Raw genomic sequence first — 12,009 nt, forward strand, 5'->3', positions numbered from 1 at the left:
GAGCTATAGAGCTGGCAGAGGCCGCCGTATTCTGGAGCACACACCTCAGTCAGTTGTGTGTAGGAGATGAGAAAGCATGTCAAGGATATGACCTCAGGTGTTTGGCCTGAGCAGCTTGAAGGATGTGGCTGCACGCAGGGAGATGGGGATGCTGGAGGGAGGGACAGACACACAGAGGTGGAAGTTAACCCAGGTGGGGCCTACAAGCCCGGAGCTTGAGACACGGGGCCAGCAGGGGAGTTCGCCCTTGTGCAGATGGTATTGAAAGCAGTGCTTCTTGGGCTGGGGGTGTTGCTTAAGGGCAGCAAGCTTGCCTAACATGCACAAGGTCCATCCCCAGCACAGCTGAAATAGCAAGAACAAATACACCATGACCCTGGATGAGAACAGCCAGGCTTGAGGGCTGACACTGGACTCCATTGGAAGGGGGGAGGCCCAGGAGAAGCAGGCCATGCATCCAGAGAGTTCCAAGAGATGGTGTTATTGTGTGCCAAGGCAGGAAAGAGTTTCAAGAAAGACAGAGTAATGACAGGTCAAGAACGTTGACAGCTGCCTTTGGCAACCAAGAAGGTTGTTAGGGGCCTCGCCAGGAGTCATTGTGGGTGGAGCATATTCATTTCCTGGGGCTGCTAACAAATTACCCTGAACCAGGCATTTAAAACAACAGAGATATATTCTGTCACAGCTCAGGAGGCCAGATGTCTGAGATGAAGCTATCAGCAGGGTCTGGCCTCTCAGAGGCTGGGGGTGGGGTGGGGTGGGGGGGTCAGTTCCCTTCCGCCAGCAGGCCTGGCTGCTGTGGCTCAGTTTGTAGCTGTCACTCCCTCCCCGCCTCTCTCCTCCCGTATCTGCCCTCTCCTTCTGAGGGTCCGGCTGCCCCACCACAATGTTGGCTTCTCATTACTCCTGCATCCAAGCAGTGCTCTGGGGGGAGACTCGTTACCCTGCCCCTGCCAGGACTTCCTTTGGGGTGCTGTGCCTGTGGGAGCTCAAGATTGATGTCAGGGAGCATCTCTTCCACCTTGCTCATTGAGGCAGGCTTCTCAGTCAAACTCAGAGCTCACTGATGCGGCTAGTGTCACTAGCCAGCTTGCTTGGGGGAACCCGTCTCTATCTTCCAAGGCTAGAATTACAGGCAGACTGCCATGTCCACTTGGCATTTACTGGGTCCTGGGGATCCAAAATCTGGTCCTCACATTTACGCAGCAAGTGGCCAGACTGCGTAAGCCATCTCTCCAGCTAGCCTTGTGCTTTTGAAGCCTCGTTTGGGTCAGTTTTTTTTTTTTCCAGAATACCACGAAAGTCTCAGGTTGGGGGCTCTGGGACTGTGCAGATCTGACCAGGCCACGAGGAGGCTGTTCCTCTTAGAAATGCAGAAGTGGGCATGTGGGCCCTTCCAGGTTATCAACCTGCTCCTGGAAATAGAGTCTGTTTTACTTCCTGGTGTCTTTGCTGCTCATTCGGTCCTCCCTATCTATTATTCACATAAAGAGTTGGTATCAGTGGTCACCTCGGCCTCCCTCGATGTTGAGCCGCATCCCAGAAGACTGTGCTAGGTAGCCCCAGGCCCTTTGCCCTGGTGAAGCCAAATGATGGCCTTCCAGAGCGGGGGAGGGAACACAGAGGTCACCACTCTGCCATGCAGCTTGCTGCCTGATACTGGCCAAGGCTGCAGTTAAGCCTCTGTTTTCCAGGTCTAGTTGGCTGTGGAAGGATGGAACTCCTTTAGTTTGCCCTCCTGGCTATGGGACCTGGTGATTGCTCTGTGTTGTCTAGGCAATGTTCTCTTTCCAAGCTTCTCATTAAAACCGTTACAACCGGAGTTTCTCTCCTGAGAAGCTGTGGCTGCAGTTTCGTGTGTGTGTGTGTGTGTGTGTGTGTGTGTGTGTGTGTGTGTGTGTGAGAGAGAGAGAGAGAGAGAGAGAGAGAGAGAGAGAGAGAGAGAGAGAGAGAGAGAGAGAGAGAGAGAGAGAGAGAGAGCACTGGCACTCCCATGCCATCAGATCATACTCAGGTCATCAAATTGGTGCAGCAAGCACTTTTACACACTAACCAATCCCATCAGCTCAGGTTTATTTGGTTGGTGGGTGTCAGTGTGGGTGGGTACGTGTGCACATGGATGTGGGTGGTGGTGTGTGCACATAGGTGTGGGTGGGGGTGCGTGTGTACATGGATGTGGGTGGTGGTGTGTGCACATAGGTGTGGGTGGGTGTGCACATGGGTGTGTGTGTGCACATGGATGTGGGTGTGTATGTGCACATGTGTGTGGGTGTGTGCGTGCACATGGGTGTGTGTGCACATGGATGTGGGTGTAGGCTTTAGCGGACGCAAACCCAGAGGAGCAGTTTTCAGTTAGCTGCCGGACCGGAAGCCGATCTCCAGGAAAAAGAGAGCGAGACTTCCTGTGCGCTGTCTTTTATGCCTTCCCCCGTAACACCCCTAGCCATGCCCAAAAGTGGGCCTGGCTAGTGACGTAGTTCCGCCTACGTACGTATACATCTTTACATCCAGCCGTATACGTCTTTAGTCCTGCCTAAAGTGGGTGTGGTTAGCGGTGTGGTAAACCGCCCTTTTATTACCTCATCTGTATGCGCCTCTAATAAGTCACATGTTTAATGGCGGCATCAGACTTCCTCCTACATGTGGGTGTGTGCGTGCACATGGGTGTGTGCACATGGGTGTGTGTGTGTGTGCACATGGATGTGGGTGTGTGCGTGCACATGGGTGTGGAGGCCAGAGGGAAGCTTCAGGTGTCATCCCTTGAGTACTTCCCCCCTGGTTCTCTGGGGCCTGGGACTCACCAGTTTGGCTAAGCTGGCCAGCCAGTGAGCCCCAGGAATCCTCCGCATCCGCCTCCCCAGCACTGGGATTAGGAGTGTGTGCTGCCATGACCAGCTTTTTTCATGTGCTTTGGGAACTGAACTCATGTCCTTCCTTACTCTTTCACGGCGAGCACCTTCTGGGTGAAGCTGACTCCCCCGCCCAGTTCCTTCTTTTCCGGTATGGCCGGTGTGCGGTACACCTTAGGCTCCGTTCTCATTCATCCACCTGAAGCACAGGTGGCTTCACTACAAGCAGCATTAGACCATTCTCCCAGTCCCCAAAGACGGCACCCACTAGCCGCCTCCGTGTTCTGTGACGTAGAGCCCAGCCTTCAGTAATGTTTGATGTCACTTATTTACTTGGTGATGGGGTCTGAACCCAGAGCCATGCATGTGCCAAGCACACGCTCTACCGCTAGGGCTTACTTTTAATGTTTTGAGGCACATTGGTGAATGTCAAAGAGTTTAGCTTTTTTCTTTTTTGGCTCACAACAGAGGCTTGCCCTGAAGGGTTGAAAGGGTGCGGACCAAGCTACAGTCCATTTGCTTGTGCCCTCTCTAGCGCCAGGATCTGGGGGAGCACTGAACAGTTCCACATGTGCGCTTGTGCCTGGTCCCTGCTCTGGGGATACTGGTCCTGCAGGGTCTGACCACCCTCAGGGCCTTCAGAAGCCTGGGAGAGTTTTCAGACTCTGAAGAACTCTGGGAGGCCAGCTGGCCAGGGCCGCCTCTGCAGGACACAGGGCCTAGACCCCCAGCAGATAGAGAGAGGGGCCTCGGAAGCTGTGAGGGGAAACCAGCCCGTCTTTAATCTGGACATCTGACACAGCTCTGCCATGAGCTGGGAAACATCTCACCTGTGCTTGGGACAGTACAGGGAGGTGGCCTTGGGGCTCTAGCTGCAGCCTGGCTGGCTTCGAGCTTCCCCGTCAGACTGAAGGAACCCCAAAGACCTGGGGTTCCCCCAGCCTATTAGTCAGCGTGACCCCGAACACCAGCTTGGCTCTGCCACCTGTTACACATGACTCTGGGCTAGCGTTTCTTTCTTTTTACAAGTTTTTATTTGTCCATTCATTTGTTTATTCCACACGTGTGTGCCTGCACATGCAAATGCGTACGTGTGAGGATCAGGACAACTCGTGGGCGTCGGGCCTCTCCTCCCACCATGCTCCTCCTACTGAGATTGGTCTTGGGCCATCAGGCTTGGCGACAAGTGCCTTTGCCCACCGAGCTAGCCCCAGACCAGTTCCTATGTCTCATCTCAGAACATGGTTGCTGGGCACAGGGGGCCCAGAATTGGATCTGAGCCTCCACCCTCACTGTCTGGCACCTTTTCTGTCCCCCGTTGTCCCCTACTATAAAATGAAGGCAAGGACAGTACTGAGAGGCTCTTGAAAGTAGAAGTTGGGTGGCACACAAGGATGGCCCCTCCAAAGCCTGTCTGGGGCCCCGTGACTGGAAGCAGGGAGAGCCGGCTCTCATTTGCCCCGGAGCTGTTCTCATGGAAGGGACCTTTTGTTCAGACAGCGCAGAGTGTCCCCACAAGGAGACCAGGAGCAGCTCCTTCAGGTCCCAGCCCCATCTCTTCCAGAAGGGCAAGCTTAGGCAAGTTTTCTGGATGGTGCCTCTCAGTTCCCGTTTCTGTGTTTCTGTATAGAGAATAAAAACAGCCGTGGCCTTGTCTGGTTACCCATCGCAGCTGATCGCTGTTGGGAGACTGAAGGAATCCGTGTCAGCACAGGGCTTCTGAACTTGTCTGGCCTAGTACAAGTTCTCTGCAGAATTTAAACCACATTTGTTAGTGATCTGCCGGTTAAAGTCCATTCGGTTCAGGGCTAACCTCGGGTGTGTCGTGAGCACTGTCTGTCTGTTCTAGAGCCTTCCCCAGCCTTGCTAAGGTTGTCCTTCTCTTTTCTGGTTTTCCCAGCTGAGCCCCTGCCACTCATGGACCTGTGCCGGCGTTCGGTGCGCCTAGCTCTAGGAAAGGAGCGCCTGGGCGCGATCCCCGCCCTGCCACTGCCTGCCTCTCTCAAGGGTTACCTCCTCTACCAGTGACCCACACCCCGGGACCGCCGCGCGCGACAGCCACCTGGTGCCACTCACCGAGCCTTCGGGGTCCACCGACCCCTGCGCCTGGATTGGATACCTACCCTGAGTCACGGGCAGACGAGTCCTCATCCTACCAGCCTCTGCTAGGTGGACCAATGCCAACGGACTTCTCTCCTCCCTCCCCAACACTGGCTGAAGCAGCAGCATCCAGGCCCTTCCCTGAACCAGATGCAGAGAATAAACGTCTAAGAAAGCCTCTGTCGGGCCCCTGTCTGCTCTCGCGTGGAGTGAGCCACTCCCCACCCTGTGGAGAGAGTCTGTAGCCACCTGGGGGTCCTGGGAAGTAAGATGAGTGAGAGATGCCAGGGCTCCGGGGCAGATTCTGAAAACAGGAATGGCCAGGACAAGGCCACACAGATGAAGCTCAGGATGTCTCACATACCATGGACACTGAGACAGAACCCCAGGTTGGGCCTCCCTCGGGCCAATGAGTGCCTGGCTTCAGTGCCGGCTGTTGGTGCTCCATGCCCTGTATTTATTCTTTAAGCAGTAGCAGCGGCCATTTATTTATTCCATGTAGAAAGGAAGCCTCCCTTGGTGTGTTGTTACCCCCACACACACACGTACACACACACACGTACACCCGCCACCTCCCTGGAATGTGTGTGCCACACCTGTCCCTTTTCCTGGGACACGCCTGTGGCGTGTGAACTGTCGTACGTAGACACAAGTGTGTCGTTGTGTAGATCCCTTGACCCAGTTTCCAAAGGGCTCCGCATCAGCACCAGAGCAGGCCCCAAGGAGCATTAGAGGGCTGCGCAAGTCTGCGTCCCCAGGTAGCCGCTTACCTCGGGCATGTGTACATGGTTGCACGTGTTTGAGTCTCTTGTCTTCCACGAGTCTGGAATTTCACAGCTGATTTTCCTGGTGTTCCCTTTTGGCATCCTCAGAGCTCTGGGTCTGGAGGGCCATTCAGGATAAATGGGAGTGAGTGGGATCCCCCGCCCCTGGGAACGCTATAGGCAAAGCAGGATGAGAGAGACCAAGACCAGGGTGGAGCATCATGGAAGCCCGTGCCTCTCAGGCTCAGCAGCACCCATCGTGACCCCGCCACACACTCTCAGGCCTCAGGAGTGGAGTGTAGGACCACAAGCAGGCATTGACTCCCTGTCCCCAGCAGCACCCTCGCGGAGCATTCCAGCCCCCATCCTGCTGTCTTGCCCTTTCTCTTGCTTTGAGATCAGCTCCCTAGATTGGGAATGTAGCCCAGTTGGTAGAATGCTTGCCTAGCATGCAGGAAGCTCAGGTTCCATCCCCCCGTACCGAGGAAAATCAGGCATGGTGAAACACCCATGATCCCAGAACTCAGGAGGTAGAGGCAGGAGGACCAGGAATTCAGCTACATACTGAGTTTGTGGCCGCCCAGTGCTATGTGAAACCTTGTCCTTTATAAAAAAGAAAGAAAGAAAAGAAGCCAACTCCCATCGAGTCTGAGCTCTGCTCATTTCTGCACAGGTACAATAGATGACTTTATGTTGAAAATGTTTAATATATTTACATATATATTTGTAAGCGTTGTTTTAAGCAGCTGCTGTAGGGTACCTTTTTTTCCCCAGTCTTCCAGGGGAATATAATTTCTAAAGCACAAAACTGGTGCCAAGACTAGATAAAGAATGTAAATTATTCCCTTCATATTTTGAAGTTTGGGGTTTTTTTTTTTTTGCTTGTTTGTTTTGTTTTTTTCCTTTTGGGACCTTGTCAGATTATAAAATTCCTCTTGTTCCCGTCTTGGTGTGGATCATATTCAACTGTACCAGCTCCCAGCTCCTCGTCCTCATCCAGCTGTATCCATGGATACTGGTTAATTACCAGGCTCTCCTGAATCCCCCCATCCCATCACCACAAGGACTCGCCACCCCTCCCTGCTGTCCCGTCAGCATAAAGCCTCATGGCATGTATAGTGTTGAAACTCTCGTTCTGTTCTATTTTATGATGATTCATAACAGTAATCTAATAAAGGAAAGTTTGTTAAAATATGAAACTGTCTTTGAGTCCTTTGTGCCTTGTGGGAGGGGAGAGAGGCACAGTTAGACCCTGTACCAGCCAGCCAGCGATGCTGCCTGCTTCACCTGCTACTCCTTGACCTGACCTAGAAGTGGGGCGCTTGCCAGAGAGTGGGGTGTCCATCCTAGGATACACCTTACTTTTGCAGACACGGAGGCCCAGTAGGAAGTGATCCCACGTGCTGAGCCCCTCTCGTTGCCTTGTTGAAAAGCTTAGTGTGAGAACGGGGGAGACGGCTCAGCTTGGCAAGTGCTTGTCACACGAGCATGGGGACTTAAGTTTGGATCAGAGCACCAGTGTAAAAAAGCTAGGAACAGCCATGTGCGTCTGTAAACCCAGTACTGGGGAGGCAGAGAAAAGCAAGCCTCGGGAGGCCAGCCAGTTGTGCCAAATCTGTGAGCGCCAGGTTCAATGAGAGACCCTTTTTAAGAAAAAACAGAGTGGAGTGAGGCTGGTGCCAACCTCCAGCCTCTGCGTGCTTGTGTGGGCACACGGGCAACACGTGCACAGGAACAACTTAGAGGAATACTCAAACCGAGTGCGGGCCGGTTAGGACCAGAGCAACAGTCGCGGCGTGCCCCCTCCAAGCCCAGCCTCGGCGCCCATCAGAAGACTGAAGGCGTGTGTCCCTCCATCACATCAGCTACGTGGTGGCATTGAAAGAACCCTGCCCAGCGAACCCATTCTCGCCAACTGCTGCAGATGGAGGCCCCGTGGGGAGGACAGGGAATTCTGGCTTACTTAGAGGAAGGGTGAATGATACCGTGAACACTCAAAATACTCACCAGGTGAGCTCATATGTCATAACTAGTTTCCAGAGAGCCACCGAGAGAGCATGCAACTTACTGGAGGGTTTTCATCTGAAGGGAGTGTTCTGCTCTGGGGATACTCTGGGAAGTGCCACTCAGCATGTCCCTTTCTGAGAACCTCCTGACCAATTACCTTAGACCCTGTGCTGTTAAGTGCAAGTTCCTGTGGTTCAGATGTAACTTGGTTGGTAGCGTGCTTTCTCAGAGTGCACAAAAGCCCTGCATTGGATTCCCCAGAACCATAGGAAATCTGGTACGGGCCACCGAAATGGCTCAGCAGGTAAAGATGCTTGTTGCTAAGTGTTTCGCCCCTAGGGTCCATATGGTGGAGAAAACGGACTTCCTCGGTTGTCCTCTGATTTCCTAATGCATACTGTGGTGCCTGGGGAAAAAAAGCACACAATTAAAATTGTAAAAACAAACACAACCTGTCTTGGTGACAGATATCTGTAATCTCAGGACTCAGGAGGTGAAGACTGAAGAGCAGGAGTTCAAGGTCATCCTTGACTATATCGTGATTCAGAGGCCAGGCTGGGCTACATGGAACCCTGTCTCAGAGAGAGAGGGTGGGAGAGGGAGAGGGAGAGGGAAGGAGAGGGAGAGAGGGAGAGAGAGGGAGAGAGAGAGAGAGAGAGAGAGAGAGGATAGGAAGGAAGGAAATGCATACTACAGCAACCCCACCCTGTAGGCCTAACCGCCTAACCAGCATTTCTGGGGTCAAGCCCAGGGATCTGCACCCCCCCCCATATTCCCCAGGTAACCTTGCTTGAGAATTGTGCCAATAATCTTTGGGACTGTGTTCGTTTTCTCTTGCAAAGTTGCTAGGTAAACTGGCAACTTCAGCGTGGCGGCGTCTTGGCCAAGGGACTAGAACATGGAATCCTCAGTCACACCAAGGTCCTAACATTGATGGTGTTAACCTTGGATGCTCCTCTGTAAAATGGCAGTCTCGGATGTAACCAGGGGCTGTAGAGCTCCCAGAGCAGGACCTGGCATCACAGCAGCCGTGCCAGCAATCGCTGGCAGATACCCCAGCTTTTCTGAAAAATATGGCTTCCTACACTGGGATTTGGGTTCTGGGGACGAACCAAGTGTCCCCGATCTAACCTCCCTAACCTTTCTTCCCAGGTAGTAGTCCACAAATCAAGGTGGATACTGGGGAAGGAGCCTTCCACACCCGCCCCGGATGTAGGCGAGGAAAGAGGGTGGGTCTGGAATTATTTTTAGGCAGGAGTTCATGTCTGGGTTGCAGTTGGAACTCGGGCCTCCTCTGAAAGGGTGGCAGGGGAGGGTCAGGCACGGGGTAGGGGAGGCATCGGCAATGTGAGGGCCTTTGTGCTGCCAGGAGACTTCTGGGGGAGCCGGCCTTTGTGCTGAAGGGAACCGTTTTAATAAAACCATCTGTGCAGACTTGGCGCATCTGGTTGTAATTAATCCCCGGCCTTCGAGCAGGTAGCCGGCTCTCTGGCTTGGCCATAGATGGGAAGACGCCTCTGTCTCCATCCTGGGCAGCCTCCCTCCCGCTCTTAGGCGGGATGAGGAATGTGGACTCTGCTGAACCGTAAACTATGCTGGGGAAGCTGGGGAGGGGGCTGAAGACAGAGCAATTCGTTCATGTTCCAGTCCAGACACCCAAACATGGTCGGGTTCCAGCCACAAAGAATATTTGAAATAAATGCTCTGCGCAGGGCCAGCCGTTTGCTGTGTTTTCTGCATGGGGCCATGGCAACCAGAGAGGAGATCATGAGCTCGGATCAGGCAGGAGGATCAACAGACGATGTCCTGACCCAGCAAGCCAGAGGAAGCCGCACATGACTCTCCTAGGGCTTCTCAGGACTCAGCTGTGGGAAGCCAGGGCTGTGGGAAGTCTGTCCATCTTTCCGGTGGACGTCTTGATCCTCTTCTAGACCCAGATTATCTATTTGTTATGGCTTTAGGAAGTCATAGGAGATCTGCTACTGAAGGTCTGATAATGATTTTCTAAGCAGAAAACAAACAAACAAAACAACAACAAACCAGGCTAAGGGCAGCGGCTAGAATGTAGCTGTTAGATGGAAGTGACCCAACACTAACCTGCCTTGGGTCTTCCAGCCCAGACCCAGCTGCAGTCCTTCTGGGTCTATGTTCTAGGCAGAAAGGGTCCCTTCTTTCTCCTGATGCTGTCTGATGGTGAACTTAATCTCTCTATATATTTATGGGCTAGGATATGTCCATCAATAACAGGCCCCTAACTGGGTGTATCAGCTGAAGTCCACAGATGCCCCCTGCATCTGTGGGGGAACTACAGAAAAAAAAAAAACAGTCCTATCAAGCTTGCTACGCCAAGATGGAGCGTCCAGTGACTGTTAAGATTGTTCCAGGGTTCTTGAGATCCCAGAATTCTGTGCATAGTTTTTCCCAGGCAGACCCCTCTGCCAGCCCCGCACTGGTCCTCCAGAAACCCACAGGGGGCCATGAAGGGGCTTGGTGACACCCCGGTGCAGAAGCTACTGTGCCAAGGCTCTACAGGTTGCCTGCTTTGTTCTTAGCTCCTGCCAAAGCCTCAGAGAGCTAAAGGTTAGGGCAGCAATGCCAGCACCCCACCCAGGCTCAAAGGTCCAGTCTTCAGATGCAGTTAAGTGGGTTCGAGGGAAATGCTGGAGTAGAGGCAACCTTTCTATCGGGACTGACCCCTGAGGAGCTCTCCTTGTATATGCAATGAAGTTGAAATCACATGACATTACATTCGCCATTTTAAAGTACACACATCAGTGGCATTTTGCACACTCCCAATGTTGGGCTTCAACCCCCACCTCAATCTGAGACCCTTCATCATCCCCAAAAGGACCCCACACACTCAATTCTCCCGTTCCCCCTTGCCCTCAGTACCTGGCAGCCGCGCCCCTACTTTCCGCCTGCATGGATCTCCTGCTTGGTGGACTAGTGACACCACGGAGTCTAGTGTTATCGGGCTTCTTTTGCTGCCCAGTGGCCTGTGAAGGGGGTTTGTCCCTCGCAGTGCCCTGTACTATCTCTGCTTGTCTCCTTATTCCTCCGAGGGGGAGACTGTTTCCTCAGGACTCTTTCGGGATTCATGAGTCAGTATTTACAGTGTTCAGAACACTTGTAAGCCTCAGCTGTATGGGAGTAACTGCCTGGTTCTCAGCCACCCAGACTCGCTCCCGGGAATGCTGTGCTTCCCAAAGTCAGCCTTTCCCTGGAGGGCATCTTTCAAGACCACTGCCAGGATCCAGGAGCCTCAGTTTCTCTGAGAGGAAATGCAGTCTAGGTCGTGTTTGTTTGTTTTGAAGGTTGGGTTTTTGGGTTTTTTTTTTGGGGTTTTGTTTATTTGTTTGTTTTGTCTGGGAGCCAGGAACAACAGAGGGCCAGGCAATAAGGGCTTCCTGGCCTTGCTCAGTATCTCTGATCCCAGGTTCCATGTTGCATTCATTCCGAGGCTGTGTGACAAAGTGCCATGCTCTGGTTGGCAAAAATACCACATTTTCCTACAGCTCTGGAGGCCAGAAGCCCAGCATCAAGGTGTGGGCAAGGATGTACTCTCCTTGGAGACTCTAGGAGGAAGAGCCTCCTGACCTCCTTTAGCTCCAGATGGTCCCAGGCTTCCCTTGGCGTCCCATGAACCTTCTGCTTGGTTTGTGTACGTGTGCGCGCACACACATGTGGGTACGAATGTGGAGGCCACGGTACAATCTTGGCTGTTGCCCCTCATAAACTCGCTACTTTTTTTTTAAAGACAAAGTCACTGGCCTGTAACTCAGCAGGCTAGACCAACTGACCAGTGAGCCCCAGAGGTCTACCTGTTTCTGCCTAACTCTGGGATCACAAACATGCACCCCACACCTGGCTTTGGTTACTTTTGTTCTGAGGCTCAGATGCAGGGTCTCATGCTTCTAAGACAAGCATTTCAACAGCTGAACTAACCCCCCAACTGAGCTAGCCCCCAGCTGAGCTAGCCCCCCAATGAACTAGCCCCCCCAACTGAGATAGCCCCCCAGCTGAACTAGCCCCCCAGCTGAACTAGCCCCCCGCCAGCTGAACTAGCCCCCCGCCAGCCGACACAGCCTTACCCCTCCCTCTATTTTGATGCCTGTCTTCTTAAAACACTTGCCATGGGACCCAAGTGAGCTGATCTTAAGTCCTTAACTTAGTAGCATCTTCTGAGACCCTTTCTCCAAATAAAATCACATCCATGGGTTCTGGTCTCAAAATACAGACACATCATTTGGGGCCACCATACAACCCTCCACCTGCATCTTAAAGACAGT

The 12,009-nt window shown here is 53.0% G+C and overlaps 1 protein-coding gene across 7 annotated transcripts in view; it reads left to right on the plus strand.

Annotated features, from left to right (window-relative positions):
• The window catches only part of Spsb1 (splA/ryanodine receptor domain and SOCS box containing 1), a 70,719-nt gene extending 63,807 nt beyond the window's left edge, over window positions 1-6,912 (plus strand). For all 7 annotated transcript variants that reach the window (XM_040734975.1, XM_040734977.1, XM_013120076.3 and 4 more), the window contains one exon: window positions 4,750-6,912. In XM_040734975.1, coding sequence (XP_040590909.1) covers window positions 4,750-4,877 — 128 coding nt within the window. In that variant the 3' untranslated portion in view covers window positions 4,878-6,912. The remainder of the gene's footprint in view (window positions 1-4,749) is intronic.
• Window positions 6,913-12,009: the final 5,097 nt, after the last annotated feature.

Source organism: Mesocricetus auratus, unplaced genomic scaffold (genome assembly GCF_017639785.1).
Source record: "Mesocricetus auratus isolate SY011 unplaced genomic scaffold, BCM_Maur_2.0 Super-Scaffold_100042, whole genome shotgun sequence".
Classification (NCBI taxonomy): Eukaryota; Metazoa; Chordata; class Mammalia; order Rodentia; family Cricetidae; genus Mesocricetus; species Mesocricetus auratus.